Raw genomic sequence first — 16,959 nt, 5'->3', positions numbered from 1 at the left:
CTCTAAAGCATCATAGATAGTAGAGTTAAAGGTTAAATTTTGTTTTGTTTCTTTCAATTATGAATATTGAAGACATAAGAACTTACTTTAAAATTAATATTAAATTCTAGATGTCACGAAATAACGATGACATTGTTGAAATTGATGGATTAAGAAGTGAATCGACATCATCTAAGAGAAATGGCCCGAGTAAGGGATGATATTGCCAATCAAATTTGGCAACATTTGAAGGATAAATACAATTTTATGCTTATGTTATTATTTTTATTCATGCATTGATATTTTTTTGTATTAAATGAATAAACTTTTGATAATTTTATTTTTTATGTTTGATGAATAGACATATATTTTTGTTTAATATTTAATTGAAGTAGATGTGAAAAATAAAAAATAAATCTAGAAGAAAATCAGTAAACAATAAACAGTTATCAAACACATTTTTTTTTCAGTTTCTTTTTTTTTTTCAAGAAACAAGAAATAGAAACCGTTATCAAACGCATTACTTGTTTATTCTGTTTTCTAAAAACAGAAGAAACGGGAAATAAGAAACAAGAAACTGAGAATAGGAACATTAACAAACAGACCCTAATAGGATGGCTTTGGTTTAAAGGAAAATCCAATTTCCTATAATTTTTTATTAAAAATTGAAGTTTTGTATAAATTAAAATTTTGAATTAAGTCTGACAAAACTTTCCCTACATTAGCGTTGTCTTAGAAGCAAAGCTTATAAAAAGAGCATAATTTAACAGAATTCAATACAAATCAAATGGCTTTTACGATGTCCAAGGATAAACATTTTACATTTTTGGAGTATTAAAGTTAATGATTGTTTGTGTTTTTACTCCGTTTACGATTATGGTTAGATAGAACACAAAAATGCATGTAAAAATGAGTGCTTATTTAGCTAAAACCAAATTTAAAAAACAAAGATATGACCAAAACAATTAAACAAGTTGATTGAGTTGTTGCATGCAGTTTTTTTGTTACTCAAACGGTAATTTAGTTTGTCATATATCCATAATCCATTCGACTTTCTAGCTAATATCACCACTCGTGTTGATACACTTTTTCGTGTTTTTTTCAGCATGAATATAAGTTGGGTAAAATGTCAAAGAAAAATGACTTCATATTATTTTTGGTATGTGATGTTTTGAATATATATATGAAAGAAAAACACAGAAATCCAAAAATCGAAAGAGAAGTGGTATTTTAAGATTGTGAACAAAATGAGTATTTCACTGTCTCTACTAAAAATTATGTTTCTTCTTTGTTTAAAAAAAAAAAGTTTGATGAAGTCTCTTTTGTGTTCTTTTATAAATAAGAATTTAAGTTGCACCTAATTATGGTTCTTTTTCAAAAGAGCAAAACTTGGGTCACACTTGGTGTCACCGAGCCACGTTTCATTTTTTCTTTTTTTGGTATAAAATTGTATTATCTTTCTTCTTCCTTCTTGACTTTTTCCTTCATTCAAATTTCAAATTTCACTTATTTTTCCTTCATATCCTAATCGTTCTTTGTTCTTTTTCTCTTCTGTCTCTCTATTTTTTTTGGGCCTTTCTTTCTTGATTCCTTTCTCAATCTCCATTTCCATATAGCTGTTTTTCTTCCTCATGAATTTTTGCCCTTAACCTCTCTTCCTTACCGTAAACTTACAAATCTGAAGGACCATGGACTCTTGTCGGAGATCAGTAAATTAGAGATTTGATGGCTTTGGCTGTTATAGTTTTAATACAGACTAGAAAAAAGAAATTTTTATTCCCCATTAAACCGTCAAATTTAGGGTATTCTTGCTATTAGTTTTTTTCTTCTTATTTTTCTTTATCTTCTTCTCTATCCCTTCCCCCTTTCTTCCATTCTTAGGCTTTGAAACTCGGTTGTAAAGTCAAGTTATAAACCAATAAAAATATGGTTTCTTTCTAATTTATACAGATAATTAGAGAATAATATTATGAGATATACTATTAGATAATAAAAAAAGAAAACTTAAATTTTTGTAAGATGGGAACTAAGTCATTTTCTTTTATGTTTTTATTTTATATTTAACTTTTTTCTCTCTCCATCTCCATCATCTGTTACTGCCTTTGCCTTGAGAGAGGAAAAAACCCGAAGGTGGGAACTGGGAAGTGAGAATTTTTGTCATTGTGTGTGTGTTAGATAGTGAAAGGGAAGTAAAGTCGTTAACCCGATGCCTCGTGTTCTGCCGGTGACGAGGTCGGTAAAGCCGTTGAGAAAGCATCTTTGAAGTGAACTTTTTATCTCCGATGAGTTGAAAGAAAGAAATGGAAGAGATGAGAGAAAATCCTTTAGGATTTAAATTCTGTTTGTGGGTACCGAAAAGATCAGATGAGATGCCCACAATTTACATTAAGATTATAACACTTGCAGGAGCAATATCTAAAGATAGGTCTTTGTTGATGTTTATTGGAACAATTAACTCAACAATTTATTACAAATAAACACACTTGAATGAGAGTTGAAATGGTAAAAATACCACTTATTAGTACAATATTGGAATGACTTAATTAAGCATATAATTCACCTGGACATAATGCATATAGACTTTATACATATCATTGACCTTATAAACACCATCCAATCTTTAACCGACGCTGGGCACTTTAACAACCCTGTCTTCTACATTGCAATCAACCCAAACTCGACTAGGATCAAAATTCTCAATTCTGGGACTATCAGCTAGAATTTTGATGGCCTTCACATCGGGATTCTCTTTTTCTATTATCCTAGCAGCAGTAGAAAATTCTACAAACACAAGCTCTGGCCATCGAGTTTTTCCTATTTAAGAATTATATATTGATTATATATTAAATTATGCAAAAATATACGATCTAAATTCCAACCAAAGTATACCTTCCATAAAAAATAACTCGAAATTACATAAATAAACAAACACAAGATATACAAACATCAAATTGAATAAAGGCAAATCCTATAGAACATAAAATAGTTGGGATAATTGATAAAATTAATATAAACAGGTATAGGGGTATAGTTTTTGTGTGTGTATTGAATTGATTTTACTTCCAATACTTGTGATAGTTGATCAAATTTCATGTTAGTTTACAACCCATGTATTTAATCGAAACTAGTTTCTAAAAAAGAAGATTGTTTTGAAATTGAAACTACTTTGGAACAAATACTTTCGAAAAATTAAAAGCAAGTTGGTAGGGTGAATATATATAATGGACTTACTTTGAGCAGATTCTTCAGCCATGTTGAAGGTTGGGTAGATATGTGTATGGTATGGAAGACTCTTTCTGTCCTTTTAATTTTGATTTGGGTATTTTATAAGCAATGGAATGTGCCATTTTATAGCCAACATTTGTGAGTTTCAAAACCCTATCCGAAAATTGCAAGTTGGCATCTTTGGCAGCCCACGTTGTGGACTTTAGCGGTGGCTGGCTGGCTTGGCCGTCCATTCCCAATTCACAATCCTTCGTAGATTACGTAAATAAACGCAGTCCTATATGTATTATAATATATTATCTGCAGTTACGTATTAAAATAAGCAGTCTTTGACTCAGGTTGAAATATATTATAATATATTATGATCTGCAGGTACGTATTAAGATAAGCATTCTTTGACTCACACGGATGTTTCAAACCTTAGAATAATCAACTAATTTAGTTCCCACCTGTTGTAGTTTGGTTTGCTCCAAGGGTCTGATTATATTTACCATTATCTGAGTTCGAATGGAATATAAGGTGCTACTGTTTTGGTTGTTCAAGTTTATTAAAGATAAAATTGAGCATTACATCGGACAACATGTCAAAGATATTGGTAACGGCTTTGGGATGATCGTCAAGCAATACGTTCAACAAAATATTCTTTCCATATGTGAAAGATTATTTTGCAAATTTTGTTGGATCTTGTTTCGTGTTCCTTTCTTTATTCTAAGCAAGCCATATTTTATATGTGCTCTCCTTATTCATTTAGGGTTTAGCTATCTTATTAGAAAGGGGTGTGCTTGAACTTTTTGAGCTTAGGGTTTATTTAAGTTTCAACCTCCATGTATTGATAGTGAAAATCTTTGAACTGCTTGTCGCTAAGACTATTGGTTCAATAGCACCTCTCGGGAGGAGTTCGATATTGATATTGTATTTAGGGGGAGCTAGCTTAAATATAGGGAATGTGAGGGGATTTCACTCTTAGGAGGAGCCTATGCATGTTGTATTGAGATCTTATACAAAAACACTTAGAAAAGCATTATTGTGGAAGTAAGGGAAGCTCAAATTTAGGAGGAGCCTAAGTTGAAACTTTGAAGAGAAAGCTATATACAAGAGTCACTAAATAAGAGTTTGTCATATAAGTAGTTTTGTTTTAATTTCGAAACTCTTTATGTAATAAAGTTTCATTCCATCAAACACACTGTCTCAGTTGTAGGCGATTTTGTACCGAACTATATTAACAACTATTATTGTATCATTATTTTTCTACATGTTTTCATAACTATCATCTTGTCAGATATATTATAATTATAACATTAGATTTAACATCGTGTTTTCTTAGTCAAATCATACTTTTGTTTTTTCAAAAGGCAATACGTTTTGTTCATTTTGTTGTGATCTTTCCACCGATGCTTATAATTTTATAAAACTAGCAAAATTTAAAAGAATATTGAATATAAATGGCTATGCGACTTTGAAGGCCTAAAGACATTTGGAGTATTAAAGTGATTTTAAGAATGATATCTTTTTTGTCAAACTTAGAAAAATATGGTAGCCATAAAAGAATAAATAAAAATGAATAGTTAAAGTTGAAACTATTGTAAAAAAGTAGGGTGTAGTTGTTGGGAAGGATAGTTATGTATATGATACACAACTTCCTTTTCTTTAATCTAGTCACAGCCTAACTGCGTGACTGAAGAAAGGTCAAAGAAAGGTCAAATGTTATGATCAAAACATGGACATGACTTTGATATTTCGTTTAATTGTTTTAATTATTAAATTGAAGTACTAATGCATGTTCTTTTCTAAATGACATGCTTATTTTTTTTCCCTTCACCATCCACATTTGAATGAAAAATGGAGTAGGAAAAGGAAATTGAATGGCAACCAACATTGAGAGGGACATGACCAAGAAGGATATCATTCTTGTTTGATAAGAGCGAATAAGCAACCAGAAAAAGACAGAATGAATATATTCTTTCTATTTGGTTCTTTTCTTCTTTTAAGCTTCTAACCGTTTTCTTTCTAGCAGGAAATATACTATTCCTCTAATTTTGTTATTTTTTTTCTTAAGTTTCTGATATGAACTATGGTTTTGGTTTAAAGAATAATGTAAATTTCTATCATTTTTTTATTAAAAATTGAAGTTTGTATAAATTAAAATTTTGAAATACAAATTTAATTTAAGCACGATCCACATCTCTCTCTGCACCATCCTCGTCTGTCATTATCATCTACGTCGAATACATGTTCGACCCATGTCAACAAAAGTCATCTTGCCTGCTAAATAATACGTTCTACATTTATCAAGATTTGATCACACATTGAAGTTAAATCTCTTAAATTGTGTTCATCCGAGTACTTGTATAAACTCTTTTTTTGTTTTAGAGAAAGATACTTTGTTATGGTTAAAGGAACAACCATAACAATATTTCATTAATAACAGAAGTCCAAACCGAAGTTACAAAAGGATGGAGGATAGCCTGGCAACAAGTTTAGTTAGAGAAGACATTGAGGTTGAGAGCTATAGTACTTTGAGTGTAGTTTTTGAAAAAAGGGCTTCTGGATGACCATATGCCAATCAGGTTGGAGATATTCTCCCAGTTATTCCAAAATGTGTGGAGGACTTTGCATTGAAGATTTGGTTGTTTCTTTCCAACCAAATTGTCCATAAGGTTGCCGCAATTGCATTGAATCATTAAATAGTGTTCCTATCATATACTTTAAAACATATCATATTAAAATTCACATCATGCAAAATAATTTCAAGTATCGTCATGTGTGATAAACCGTCTCTCATAATTGAATTATACCAAGAAAAATAGTCATACAATATAATTGGGTCAGGTGTTGCTTCTTTTTGTGCACAATGATCATGATGTGTGTGTCAAATCGTGATATATCCATCATGTAGCATACGTCAATTTTGATCGTGTTTAGTTCAATGATGCATGGTACAATTTGCCATATATCACAAACCTTCGCAACACACAATCTAGTAAATGTTATTCTACGATATGGAAACATATCAGAGGGCCAAAGTAAGTCCAAACTTCTAGACCATACTATAACATCAATCAAGCAATAATGTCATAATATATCATGAGTGTAATCTGTACAATTAATATGTTAAAAACGTATATAAGTAGACAACAACAAAAATATGTAGTAATTATTTGTATAATAACTTGTTACCTACGTGTGCATCAGTCGGTCAAATATGTGTCAATATGTTAAAACACATATTTGTTAACCATTAACTATTAAGATAGAATATGACGCTACTTCATCTCCATATAATTAAAATAAAAAGTAATAAATTATAAATAGTTCAAATATTTTATTATAGAAAATTATAAAACAATTAATTTATAAATACATCAAGCTGGCCCAAACTTAAACAACCAATACATACACGACTTTGGCGGTGGTAGAGCTGAAGACGGCGGTCGCGACAGTAAAGGGGATGGGTTTTTTTTTTCTGTTGTTAGAGAAGGAGGCAAGGGGATAGTAAAATGGCAGAATGGAGTAGGTTTTGAAGCGAATAAAACTGTCTACACGATACACGACTTCGCTTTTGACTCATGGACTGACATACGACTTGGCATTGATGCATACCCAATCCACAACTTCGTGCAATATGTTGAACAACATGACAGTCTTGATTTTCAAGCCAATCGTAGATGTGCCGAGTTATATAAGCTAGTTGTGTATCAAGTACAATACACAACTTCAATGTTAAGTCGTATACTCAGTCCGCAATTTAAGGTATTTGTATATTGGTACACATACGACTTTTCCACCTATTTTTTACAATATTCTTCACCACACTATTTTGATAATAATTATTTAAATAATATTATTTTGAAAAAAGTCAGTCAAAAGATTATTGGAGTTTTTTTTTAGTTTACGAGCAGGGTTTGAAAGAACATGGTCACTTTAAATAAATTTCAAGTTATTTTCTTTAGTAATCTCTTATTTAAAAAGTAATCTACTATTCTTTTCTTTTTAAGAAAAAAGTTCTACTAATTTGTCATTTCCTAACGATGACAAATCAATTATGTAAAGACTCTTCTTTCCATTTAAGAAGTCTTTACCGATTTTCGGTAACCGTCATTTTACTTTGCTTGAAACTCATTCTTATTTTTCAACTATTATTATATTGGCCTAACCAAAGAATTTTCAAAGTATGACATTTTTTATTTATTACCATTACTATTGTTGTGCTTTCTTTTCCTCTGTAAGATATTTTCACATTTAATTCATAGATTTTTATATCAATACGAGGAGTTTACTTATTACATGTAGAAAAATTGACAAAATATAAAAAATAATTGTCAAATATGTCATTAATATAAATTTTATCAAAACAATAGACATGTTTACTTATTTAAAAATAATAAAATACTTACTTCTTAATATAAATTTATTTTTTGAATTTTTTATAATTTCCTCAAAAACATCTATAAAAAACAATAGATAGTTGCATGAAAATATTTGAGTAAAATTAAGATACGTGGATTATTAATATTTTGTTAATTTATATGACGTATAATTTCTTGATGAAATTAATTTACATAGTTAATTTTAGAGGTTGTGTGAGGTGTAGAAGGAATAGTTTGTATGAATATTATCCTCTGTGGGGGTTGTAATAGTATTTTAATGAGTTTGACTAGTTAGACTATCTTACAAGACATTGTATCCAATTTTAAATTCTCTTCCTTGTTCCCAATGTAGCTAACGAGTCTTAATCATATCGAGAATTCTTCTTCACATTCATAACTAGTGAACAAAGGTGATGTTGATGATTTTGACAATAGCAAATTAAAAGTAATTTAATTTTAATTAATTAGCCCCATCAAAAATCAATTCCAAACAACCTTTAATCACTTTAATTGAACTTAATTTACTAGAAAAAGTTAATCAATCTCAAAACTATGAAGTTGAGATTCTACACTCCACTACCTAGTTTTTTGTTTGACTCAAAAGGCCAAAAAAAAAAAAAAGAAGAAAGAAGCATAAATAAACCCTTTCTACCCGACTGGGTTACGTATGAAAAAGAAAACAGAATGGATTCAGAAGCATGGCAAGGTGTGTATGTTAGCCATGTCCGACCACTTCAAACTCTAATAAACAGAGCCCAAATTCTGCTTCACTCCATTGCTCTGCTTCTCTTGATTTTCTACAGACTTTCCTTTTTCTTCCTAAATCAACAATCCAAACAGTACTTCTTTCCATGGCTTTTGGTTTTCACTTCTGAGCTTCTTCTTGCTTTCATTTGGCTACTTGGCCGAGCCTCTCGATGGCGCCCCCAAATTCCCAAACATATCCTACTTCCCCCGGAGAAACTGAGGCCGCAGCTCCCGCCTCCCGCCATAGACGTTTTTATTTGCACTGCCGACCCGGAGAAGGAGCCCACTCTCGAAGTCATGAACACTCTGATTTCGGCCATGACTTTGGACTACCCACCCGATAAACTTCACATTTACTTTTCCGACGACGCTGGCTCTCCGCTCACTCTACATGGGGTCAGAGAAGCGCGACGGTTTTCACGCTGGTGGGTTCCCTTCTGCAGAAAGTATGGAATTACACAGCCATGTCCCCAGGCTTATTTCTCGCCTGCCCGAGAGGATCACCGCCATGATATTTCGAGGGATGATGGATTTATGGAGCAGAAGCTAATTGTGGTGATATATTTAATTATAAAATATTTGTGTCTCTTAAAAATAAAAGGGAACTAATATTATTGATTGTGATTATGATTTTGTGTAATGGCAGAGAGAAAAATATGAAGAATTTAAGGATGGGATTAGGGATGGAACGAAAAAGTGGGCTGGGGAAGCCGCCATTAGGTCTCGCGTTGATCACCCTGCATTAGTCCAGGTTTGAACGAAGCGTTTTTTCATAGAGAGACGAGATGTAAGGCCTCAAAACAATATGAGACAACCCTCATTCCAATATAAAACCTCTTATACTTTCTAAGGTATGATATTCCTTAAAAAGTACCAACATTCTGAAAGATTAAAATATCGAAGATAAAAGAACGATAAATGTAATAATTTAGGTTTTGAACTTTGAGTTGCAAGGATTTAGTCAATGTATTTTTAATTTCATATTAATTTAGTTATATACAATAATTTAGTTTTCGTATTTCAAAATTTGTAATAATCGAGTCATAATATAAACAAAATTTATCAAAATTTGATTCAATTTTTTGAATTTTAGATGTAGGCATCGAATTTTATAAAATTATGGAGTCCATGTGTTTTAAAAAATCTCACTAAATTTTCGCACTCAAATTGTAATGCAGAAACTAAATTGTTGTAAATTTTAAAGCAACATAAGTAGATTGTTACAAAATTAAAAGTTCAAAGATGAAATCGTTACAAACTAAAGTTGAAGTAAAAATGATTTGTAGTGCATTAGAGACTAAGTTGTTCATTCTACAAAAGTTCATTAGGAGTACATGTAAAAATATATATAAAATTTAGCGAATAACTAAAAAAGAAAAAAACTAAAAAAAATCAAATAATAAAAAAGTTAGAAAAGAAAGTTATAAAAATGACAAATTTCACAAACTATTTATAAAATATAACAATTTCATGTTCTATCGATAATAGATATTGATATACTTCTTAATGATATTATTGATAGAAATTATTAAAAGTTTATTGATTTCTATCATAGATAAAATTCAAAATTTGTTATGTATCGTAAATATTTTAGTTTATTTTAGTTTAAAAATGTTATCGTATTCTTTTTTCAGATAATAAGGTGTAATAATGATGATGAAGGTGAAGTGAAATCAAGAAATGAAATAGAATAAGGTGTAATAATGATGATGAAGGTGAAGTGAAATCAAGAAATGAAATAGAACTACCTCTACTTGTGTACGTATCTCGTGAGAAAAAACCTTCACATCCACACCATTTCAAGGCTGGGGCCCTTAATGTTCTTGTATGTCACCTCCTTCTCTTTTATATATCTTCAGTTTCTCTTTTTGTTAAGTTGATTTTTATCTATAAACATTGTGAGATTTTCCTATATTTTTTCAAAGAAATGAAAGATCATAGATTGTTGCTTCATCGCAATGTTAAATTTTAGAATTTTAGAAATATACATTAAATGTTAATTTGCAGCTGCGAGTGTCAGGAGCGATGAGCAATTCACCATACATATTAGTGTTGGATTGCGACATGTACTGCAATGACTCAACTTCAGCCCGTCAAGCGATGCACTTTCATCTTCATCCCCATTTCTCCAACTCTCTCTCTTTCGTTCAGTTCCCTCAAAAGTTCTACAATGTCACCAGAAACGACATCTACGACAGCCAACTCAGATCTTTCTTCACGGTACACACACCTACAAAGGAAAAAAAAAAAGGCCTACTTTTGATTCTAATAATTATAAGATTGTTTTCTCCTCGATCTATTGCTAACGTATACTAATAGTAAATCATATCAATCTCGGCCGGCGTTTAGACTGCCATCTATATATATCTATATGGGTCCATGTTGGTAGTGGTAGGAATTTATTGATGTGTGTTGCAGGTGGAATGGTCCGGCATGAACAATCTTCAGGGTCCTATTCTCTCCGGCACATGCTTTTACATCAAGAGGCTTTCCTTGTTCGGAATTTCCCCACATGGTACCTACATTTTATTTATATTTATATGTAAAAAAACTTTAGTGAATTTCAAGTTGGCACCAGTGTTTATGCAATTGAGCTAAATATCTAAATCACTTTTTCTTTTTTCTTTTTTCTTTTTTTAAAACAATAACTTTGGTTTTTAGATTAGGAAAGAAAACTGAAAATGTAAAGGAAGAATTGTTTTTGTTTTTAATAAACAAAAATTTAAAAACAGAATTTAAAAAACCAGAAACTATTATTATATGGGGCAGTGTTTTTCATTTTTGAATTATGATAGAAAAGTCACCTGATAATTGACAAGTCTTCACCACCACCTAATTCTATCTTTGTGAGTTGAATAGCGAAGAGTGTGATTTGAACCTCTAACTAGCTATGCTTAATTTGAAACCACCTAAAAGACTTTCAATTTTATGTATGTTTATAGTTGTCTTTGAAACATATATTCTGATGGTAATTTCTGAAATGATCAACTTCACAAATGTGTTAATATTTAAAATCATTATTCATCATTTGTTTAACCATTTAAAATCTAGTTAATGTTTAATTTTAATCATGAATGTCTCAGATAAGGATTCTTCAAAGCATATTCAAGATTTCGAGAAGTTCATCGAATCCATGAAAGAGAATAACAGATCAAGAGATTTTGCAGTGGAAGAGGCTCAACATTTAGCTTCATGCACCTACGAAAATGGAAGTAAATGGGGTCAAAAGGTCACAACTTTAATTATTTGGAGGCACTCAGTTTTGTTATTGTGAAATAATATATAAATATATATAGGATTCAATTCACAAGTTGGGTTTCTCTACGATTCATTGGTGGAGGATTTCTTGACAAGTTTGGTTTTACATAGTCAAGGGTGGAAATCGGTGTTTAGCAATCCAGAGAGGCCACAGTTCTTAGGGAGTGGGACTACAAGTCTAAACCAGGTGTTGTTTCAAGGAACAAGATGGAGCTCTGGGTTGTTCGAAGTCGCCCTTTCGAGATTTTGCCCTCTGTTTTACGGGGGTCAAAGATCGATGATGAGTCTGTTGCAGAGAATGTGCTATGCTGAACTTGCCTTTTATCCTCTTTGTTCATTCTCCATATGGATCTTAGCTACCATCCCTCCCCTCTGTTTGCTCCATGGGATACCTATTTTCCCCGAGGTATACGTATATATATATATGATATATATCCCCTTCTAACCTCCCTTTTTTTTGCATCACCTAATTAAATTAAGGCTACCATTCTTCAAGTTTTTTGTGTAAGTGGGAGTATAATTCAAACATATTCTAATGCATATACATATATATCATCGGAGATATTATAAGTATGTGTATTCTCGACAAAGAGGTTAAAGGTGGAACCTCCTTGCATAAATTACATGCTCATATTAATCCTAATAGTGTGATTGTTATTTTAGATCTAGTTGAAGTTTGGATATAGTAAATGTTAGATTACAAGTTTAGTCTTTGGTTTTAATGTCTGTGTTTATCTTTCTAAACTCTGTAAGTTTTTGTTTGAACGTAATCTTGAGTGAGTTTGTTAATTTATCACACACTTGGTGGCACCTGCAGGTTTCAAGTCCCTTCTTCGTAGTATATTGCTTCATCTTCATCTCAGCATCATTCTTTCACTTGCACGAGGTTCTAATTTCCGGAGGCTCAGTTAAAAAATGGCTAAACGAACAGAGGATATGGATGATGAAGGGAATCACAGCTCGTTCCTATGGAAGTTTAGATGTTTTGATGGACAAAATTGGGGTAAGAAATGTTAGCTTTGTTCCAACAAACAAAGGGATAGATGATGACCAAATGAAGAGGTACGATATGGACGTGTATGATTTTCAAGCTTCAATCCTATTTCTTGCTCCAATGGTGGGCCTCGTCGTCTTGAATCTCGTTGCCTTCGCAATTGGATTCGGGAGAATTGTAGGGAGTCTTGAAGATTGGGAGGAAACATTTGGGCAGCTTTTTCTTTGCTTCTATACATTGTTGATGAGTTTCCCTATCATTGAGGCCATGGTTTTAAGAACTGATAAAGCCTGCATTCCATTTAAAGTCACTTTAGGATCCTCATTGGTTGTGTTGCTATTTTTGTATTTTCTGTCTATTTTGTTTGTGTAATGTTCAATGGAGGACAAGTAGGATCTTGCTTAAGTTATTAACCCAATGTGATGGAAAGGGAATAAGTTTCTTTGTTTTCAATGACATTATTATCTATTTAAAATCAAAAAAAATATTCTTCTACAAATGAGTTAATAATATATGTGATTAACTTCCAAAATGTTTTAAAATGTTTCGAAATGAAACACTTAAATTGATATTTCCAACCAACCTTCAAATTCGATGATTAAAAATTGATCAAAAACTTTAGATTAACTAAGCTATTAGTCAAAACTCATGTTGCATATGCTTTCTATTATATATACAAAAGGAATTGAAATTGTAGGTCATAATGTTCAAAAGTCAAACTTCTACTTTACATTTCGAACTTTCCAAATCTTTCAACTTTTTCTTTTTTATATTGGTTTTGCTTTTTTCGTTTTGAAGAATAATTTTGCTCGTTTGTGTCATATTATTGAAATTCCCAACTTTTGTATATGTTGTTCAACTAAAAAAAAAGAAAAGGCACGCGATAACATTTTCAAATATAGAATAATGAATCATAATATTTACAAAAATATAGGAATTTTTCATATCCTTTCTATATCTATAAAGGCTTATATCAATGTCAACGGTCGATATAATCTTTACGTAAAATATTGTTTTTATAATTAAACAAAATTTAATACATAATTGTTTAACTCATACAAACTCTACGTAATTGATGGAAATGATGGAGAATATGAAAGCTTAAGTAGCATGGTATATATTGAAAATCCTAGCCATACATCTTTTTAAATATTGATCAATCTAAGATTGTTCATAATTTCAATTCAATCAACTGCTTGGCTAACTTTAAACATAAGTCAATTGATGGTACAAAATTATATAACTTTGACACAAAAATGTGTTGTATGGTTGAACTTGAAAGAAAAAAGGAACATAATTAGTGGATTTCTTTAGCACACAATACTAAATTTGGTGTTCATGAGCTAATAATCAACACTAAATTTGTTGCCCACATGAATTAATATTTGAAATAAAATCCACCATTAACAATGCCCTCTCAAAAAAGGAAGTAAATTTATTGTTGAAGGTTTCACATGCTTCATCTCCATTTTTAAAAACTCCACCTTCCCCCTCTAACCTTTCACAAGAAAACTGCTCAAAACTCTCACTTTCTTTCCCTTACTTATCCCCTTCTAAACCTTCTAACTCTCTCATCCACATCCCATTTTTCGCCATGAAACTTTCTCGTCTTAATTCCCTTCGGCGAGTCCAGTCCGGTGAGCTTGTCATGAAGCTCACCGACGACCACGATGATTCCAAACGGCCCCAATTCCCTCTTGATTCCACCTCTTACAAAATCATCGACGAAATTGGTGTCGGTGTCAGCGCCGTCGTGTACAAAGCCATCTGCATTCCTATGAACTCTGTAGTTGTGGCCATTAAAGCCATTGACCTCGATCGATCACGAGCGGATTTCGATGACATCCGAAGAGAAGCCAAAATTCTCTCACTTCTCTCTCACCCCAACATTCTAAATGCTCATTGTTCTTTCACCGTCGATCGTCGTCTTTGGGTCGTCATGCCGTTCATGTCCGCTGGATCTTTACAGTCCATTATTACGTCTTCGTTTCCCGATGGCTTGCCGGAGCCCTGCATTGCCATTGTTCTTCGAGAAATTCTACACGCACTTTCTTACCTCCACGACCAAGGTCATCTCCACCGCGATATTAAAGCCGGCAACATTCTGATAGACTCAAATGGGTCGATCAAGCTTGCTGATTTTGGAGTTTCCACGTCTATTTTCGAGTCGAATTCAAAACAGGGGGTGTCGATTTCTCCATTATCGACGTCTATGATGCTGAAGGAAGTCGCCGGAACGCCGTATTGGATGGCACCGGAGGTGATTCACTCGCACAATGGGTATAGTTTAAAAGCAGATATATGGTCTTTTGGAATCACGGCGTTGGAATTAGCCCATGGACGACCTCCCCTGTCTCATCTCCCTCCTTCCAAATCCCTGCTTCTGAAAATCACGCGGAGGTTTCGATTTTCCGATTACGAAAATCACCATAACAGCAAAAACAAGAACAAATTCTCAAAAGGGTTTAAGGAATTGGTAGCGTCTTGCCTAGATCCGGAGCCATCGAGAAGACCCTGCGCCGAGAAATTGCTCAAACATCCATTCTTCAAAAATAGCAAGGGGCCTGATCTTCTCGTAAAAACTATATTACAAGGATTGCCGAGCGTTGAAGAGCGATTCAAATTGGGAAAATTACAGCGATTGCCATCGATGAAAACCGAGGAAGAAGAGGAAGAAGAATTAGAGAAAGAGATTATAAAACAGAGGAGGATAAGTGGGTGGAATTTCAACGAGGATGGGTTAGAGCTAGACCCAGTTTTTCCAGGGGAAGAATGTTCGATCATGGAGGAGAAGGGTTCAGGGGATTCGAGCGAGTGCTGTTCAGGGCTGTCGGATCTGAGTTCACCAGTGGGGAATGAAAGGGGCGGCGGCGGCGGGGGTGGAGGGGAGGAGGAGGTTGTTGACAGAGAATCAATAGTGGGAGGATTGATGGCGCTGAAAAAGAGTTTAGATGAGCAGAGGAGGGCGGTGGGGAGTTTGATAGAATTGATGGAAGGGGAGAAAGGGGGAGAGATGAGCAGAGAGGAGCAAATGGGGAGATTGATGGAGAAGATGACGAGGGAATTGGAGAATGAGAGGAGGAGGAACTTTGAATTAGAGATGGAGTTGGAATTTCTCAGGCTTCAAATTTCTGCTGCTCATAATAATAACGATGGTGGTGCTTCGGCCACCCTTAACAACTGATTTCATAGCTTCAAAAATCTACCTTATGTTACTATTTGTGTGGATTTTTTGTATTGAGTACAAGATTGAGTTCAATCTTTGTATTAATTTTGTTCTAAAATTTTAGGTTTCGAAAGTTTGATCGGACTTTGATTTTGCTTAAAGTCATAAATCAGTGTGAAATCATCCAAATCAACCATAATGCATAAGATCATGATCTCACTTGATTAGATTAGTTTTTTCTTTAATGATCGAAGTTTGCAAATTTTTAAAAGTTTGCTATCAATTTAATTATTTATTCCTAAATTACTATCAATTATTATTACCCTTTAATTAATACTGATTGTTTAGCTGAATATGAAAAACATAAGATAGAATTTAGCCTGTAAATGCTTAAATTTTGAAAATGGTGATGAATTTCATTTCATTTTTAGATCAAACCCTTGAATAGTGAATGGACTCTCTCTGTCCGAGAAAGAAGTCCAATGTCAATCATTCCTGGCCCAAATGATTTTTATTTATCCCAAACATAAAAGTACTTTTAAATATCCAATTTCTTAGGTATTTTTTCATAGAAATATTACATTATAAATATGAGAGTTCGGATTCCATAAAAATCTACTACCTATAAGACGCCATGGATTGACTTAGTACATAATAATTTATTTTTGTCATAAATAATTAGGGGTATAACATATTGAAAAATTAAAAAAAATAAAAATAAAGTCCTATTCTAACACTTCAGGAAACAATTAGCATCTCAGGTGAATTGAAACTTAAATCAAACAACCTCTTTGTATATTGTTTTCTAATTTTAAATGTGATATGAAAACCTATCATTTTGTTAGGTACAAACAAAGTTCCACATATGGGTTATGAAAAAATGATTTGGATATAAAAGTGAAATCAATTTTATCTCATTTGATATGAGAATTTTATGTGGTTCCAAAACACCAAGACACGGATTGTTAATATAGAAGAATGCAGTTAATTTAGGATGAACATTGCAGTAAAATCTAAAATCGCCTAAGAGTTTCTCTAACTTCCGATCTTTTACATTAATTAGGAAAGAAATGGTTATGGATATAAGTCAATACAAAAGACAAGTTAGCTAGAGAGGAACTCAAAAGACAAGTACAAAGGAGAGAAAATTTAACCTTTAAATAAAGAAGTAGAAGAAATTAAACAAAACACCAAATGAGAAGGAAAATTCAATGATAGAAGTG

General features: G+C 32.5%; 2 protein-coding genes and 1 long non-coding RNA gene across 4 annotated transcripts; 2 read left to right on the top strand and 1 right to left on the bottom strand.

Annotated features, from left to right (window-relative positions):
* Positions 1-2,393: 2,393 nt before the first annotated feature.
* On the bottom strand, positions 2,394-3,508 carry LOC103483629 (uncharacterized). The gene is made up of 2 exons (XR_536593.2): positions 3,211-3,508; positions 2,394-2,793 (listed from the first exon to the last, which is right to left on the bottom strand). It is a non-coding gene; the product is annotated as an uncharacterized LOC103483629 (long non-coding RNA).
* Positions 3,509-8,166: 4,658 nt separating this feature from the next.
* On the top strand, positions 8,167-13,023 carry LOC103483628 (cellulose synthase-like protein D4). Of its 2 annotated transcripts, none has more exons than XM_051086073.1 (9): positions 8,167-8,870; positions 8,965-9,069; positions 9,953-9,980; positions 10,034-10,143; positions 10,326-10,538; positions 10,737-10,833; positions 11,402-11,547; positions 11,615-11,982; positions 12,394-13,023. In XM_051086073.1, the coding sequence occupies exons 1-8, from the start codon at positions 8,256-8,258 to the stop codon at positions 11,666-11,668; spliced, it is 1,368 nt and encodes a 455-aa protein (XP_050942030.1). In that variant the 5' UTR covers positions 8,167-8,255; the 3' UTR covers positions 11,669-11,982; positions 12,394-13,023. The 2 variants fall into 2 exon arrangements, with proteins under 2 accessions (XP_050942030.1, XP_050942029.1); XM_051086072.1 differs by having other exon boundaries at positions 8,169-8,873.
* A 1,014-nt stretch (positions 13,024-14,037) lies between these two features.
* On the top strand, positions 14,038-16,007 carry LOC103483627 (serine/threonine-protein kinase BLUS1). The gene has a single exon (XM_008440339.3). The coding sequence runs from the start codon at positions 14,165-14,167 to the stop codon at positions 15,752-15,754; it is 1,590 nt and encodes a 529-aa protein (XP_008438561.1). The 5' UTR covers positions 14,038-14,164; the 3' UTR covers positions 15,755-16,007.
* Positions 16,008-16,959: the final 952 nt, after the last annotated feature.

This window comes from Cucumis melo, chromosome 6 (genome assembly GCF_025177605.1).
Source record: "Cucumis melo cultivar AY chromosome 6, USDA_Cmelo_AY_1.0, whole genome shotgun sequence".
Taxonomy (NCBI): Eukaryota; Viridiplantae; Streptophyta; class Magnoliopsida; order Cucurbitales; family Cucurbitaceae; genus Cucumis; species Cucumis melo.
The sequence above is the reverse complement of the archived record's forward strand: the minus strand, read 5'-3'. Positions and strand labels throughout refer to the sequence as shown.

Coding starts and splice junctions, on each gene's coding strand:
- LOC103483627 (XM_008440339.3), top strand. CDS start 14,165: ATGAAACTTTCTCGTCTTAATTCCCTTCGGCGAGTCCAGTCCGGTGAG.
- LOC103483628 (XM_051086072.1), top strand. CDS start 8,256: ATGGATTCAGAAGCATGGCAAGGTGTGTATGTTAGCCATGTCCGACCA. Junction 10,144..10,325: donor CTGGGGCCCTTAATGTTCTT/GTATGTCACCTC, acceptor GTTAATTTGCAG/CTGCGAGTGTCAGGAGCGAT. Junction 11,548..11,614: donor GAAGTAAATGGGGTCAAAAG/GTCACAACTTTA, acceptor AAATATATATAG/GATTCAATTCACAAGTTGGG.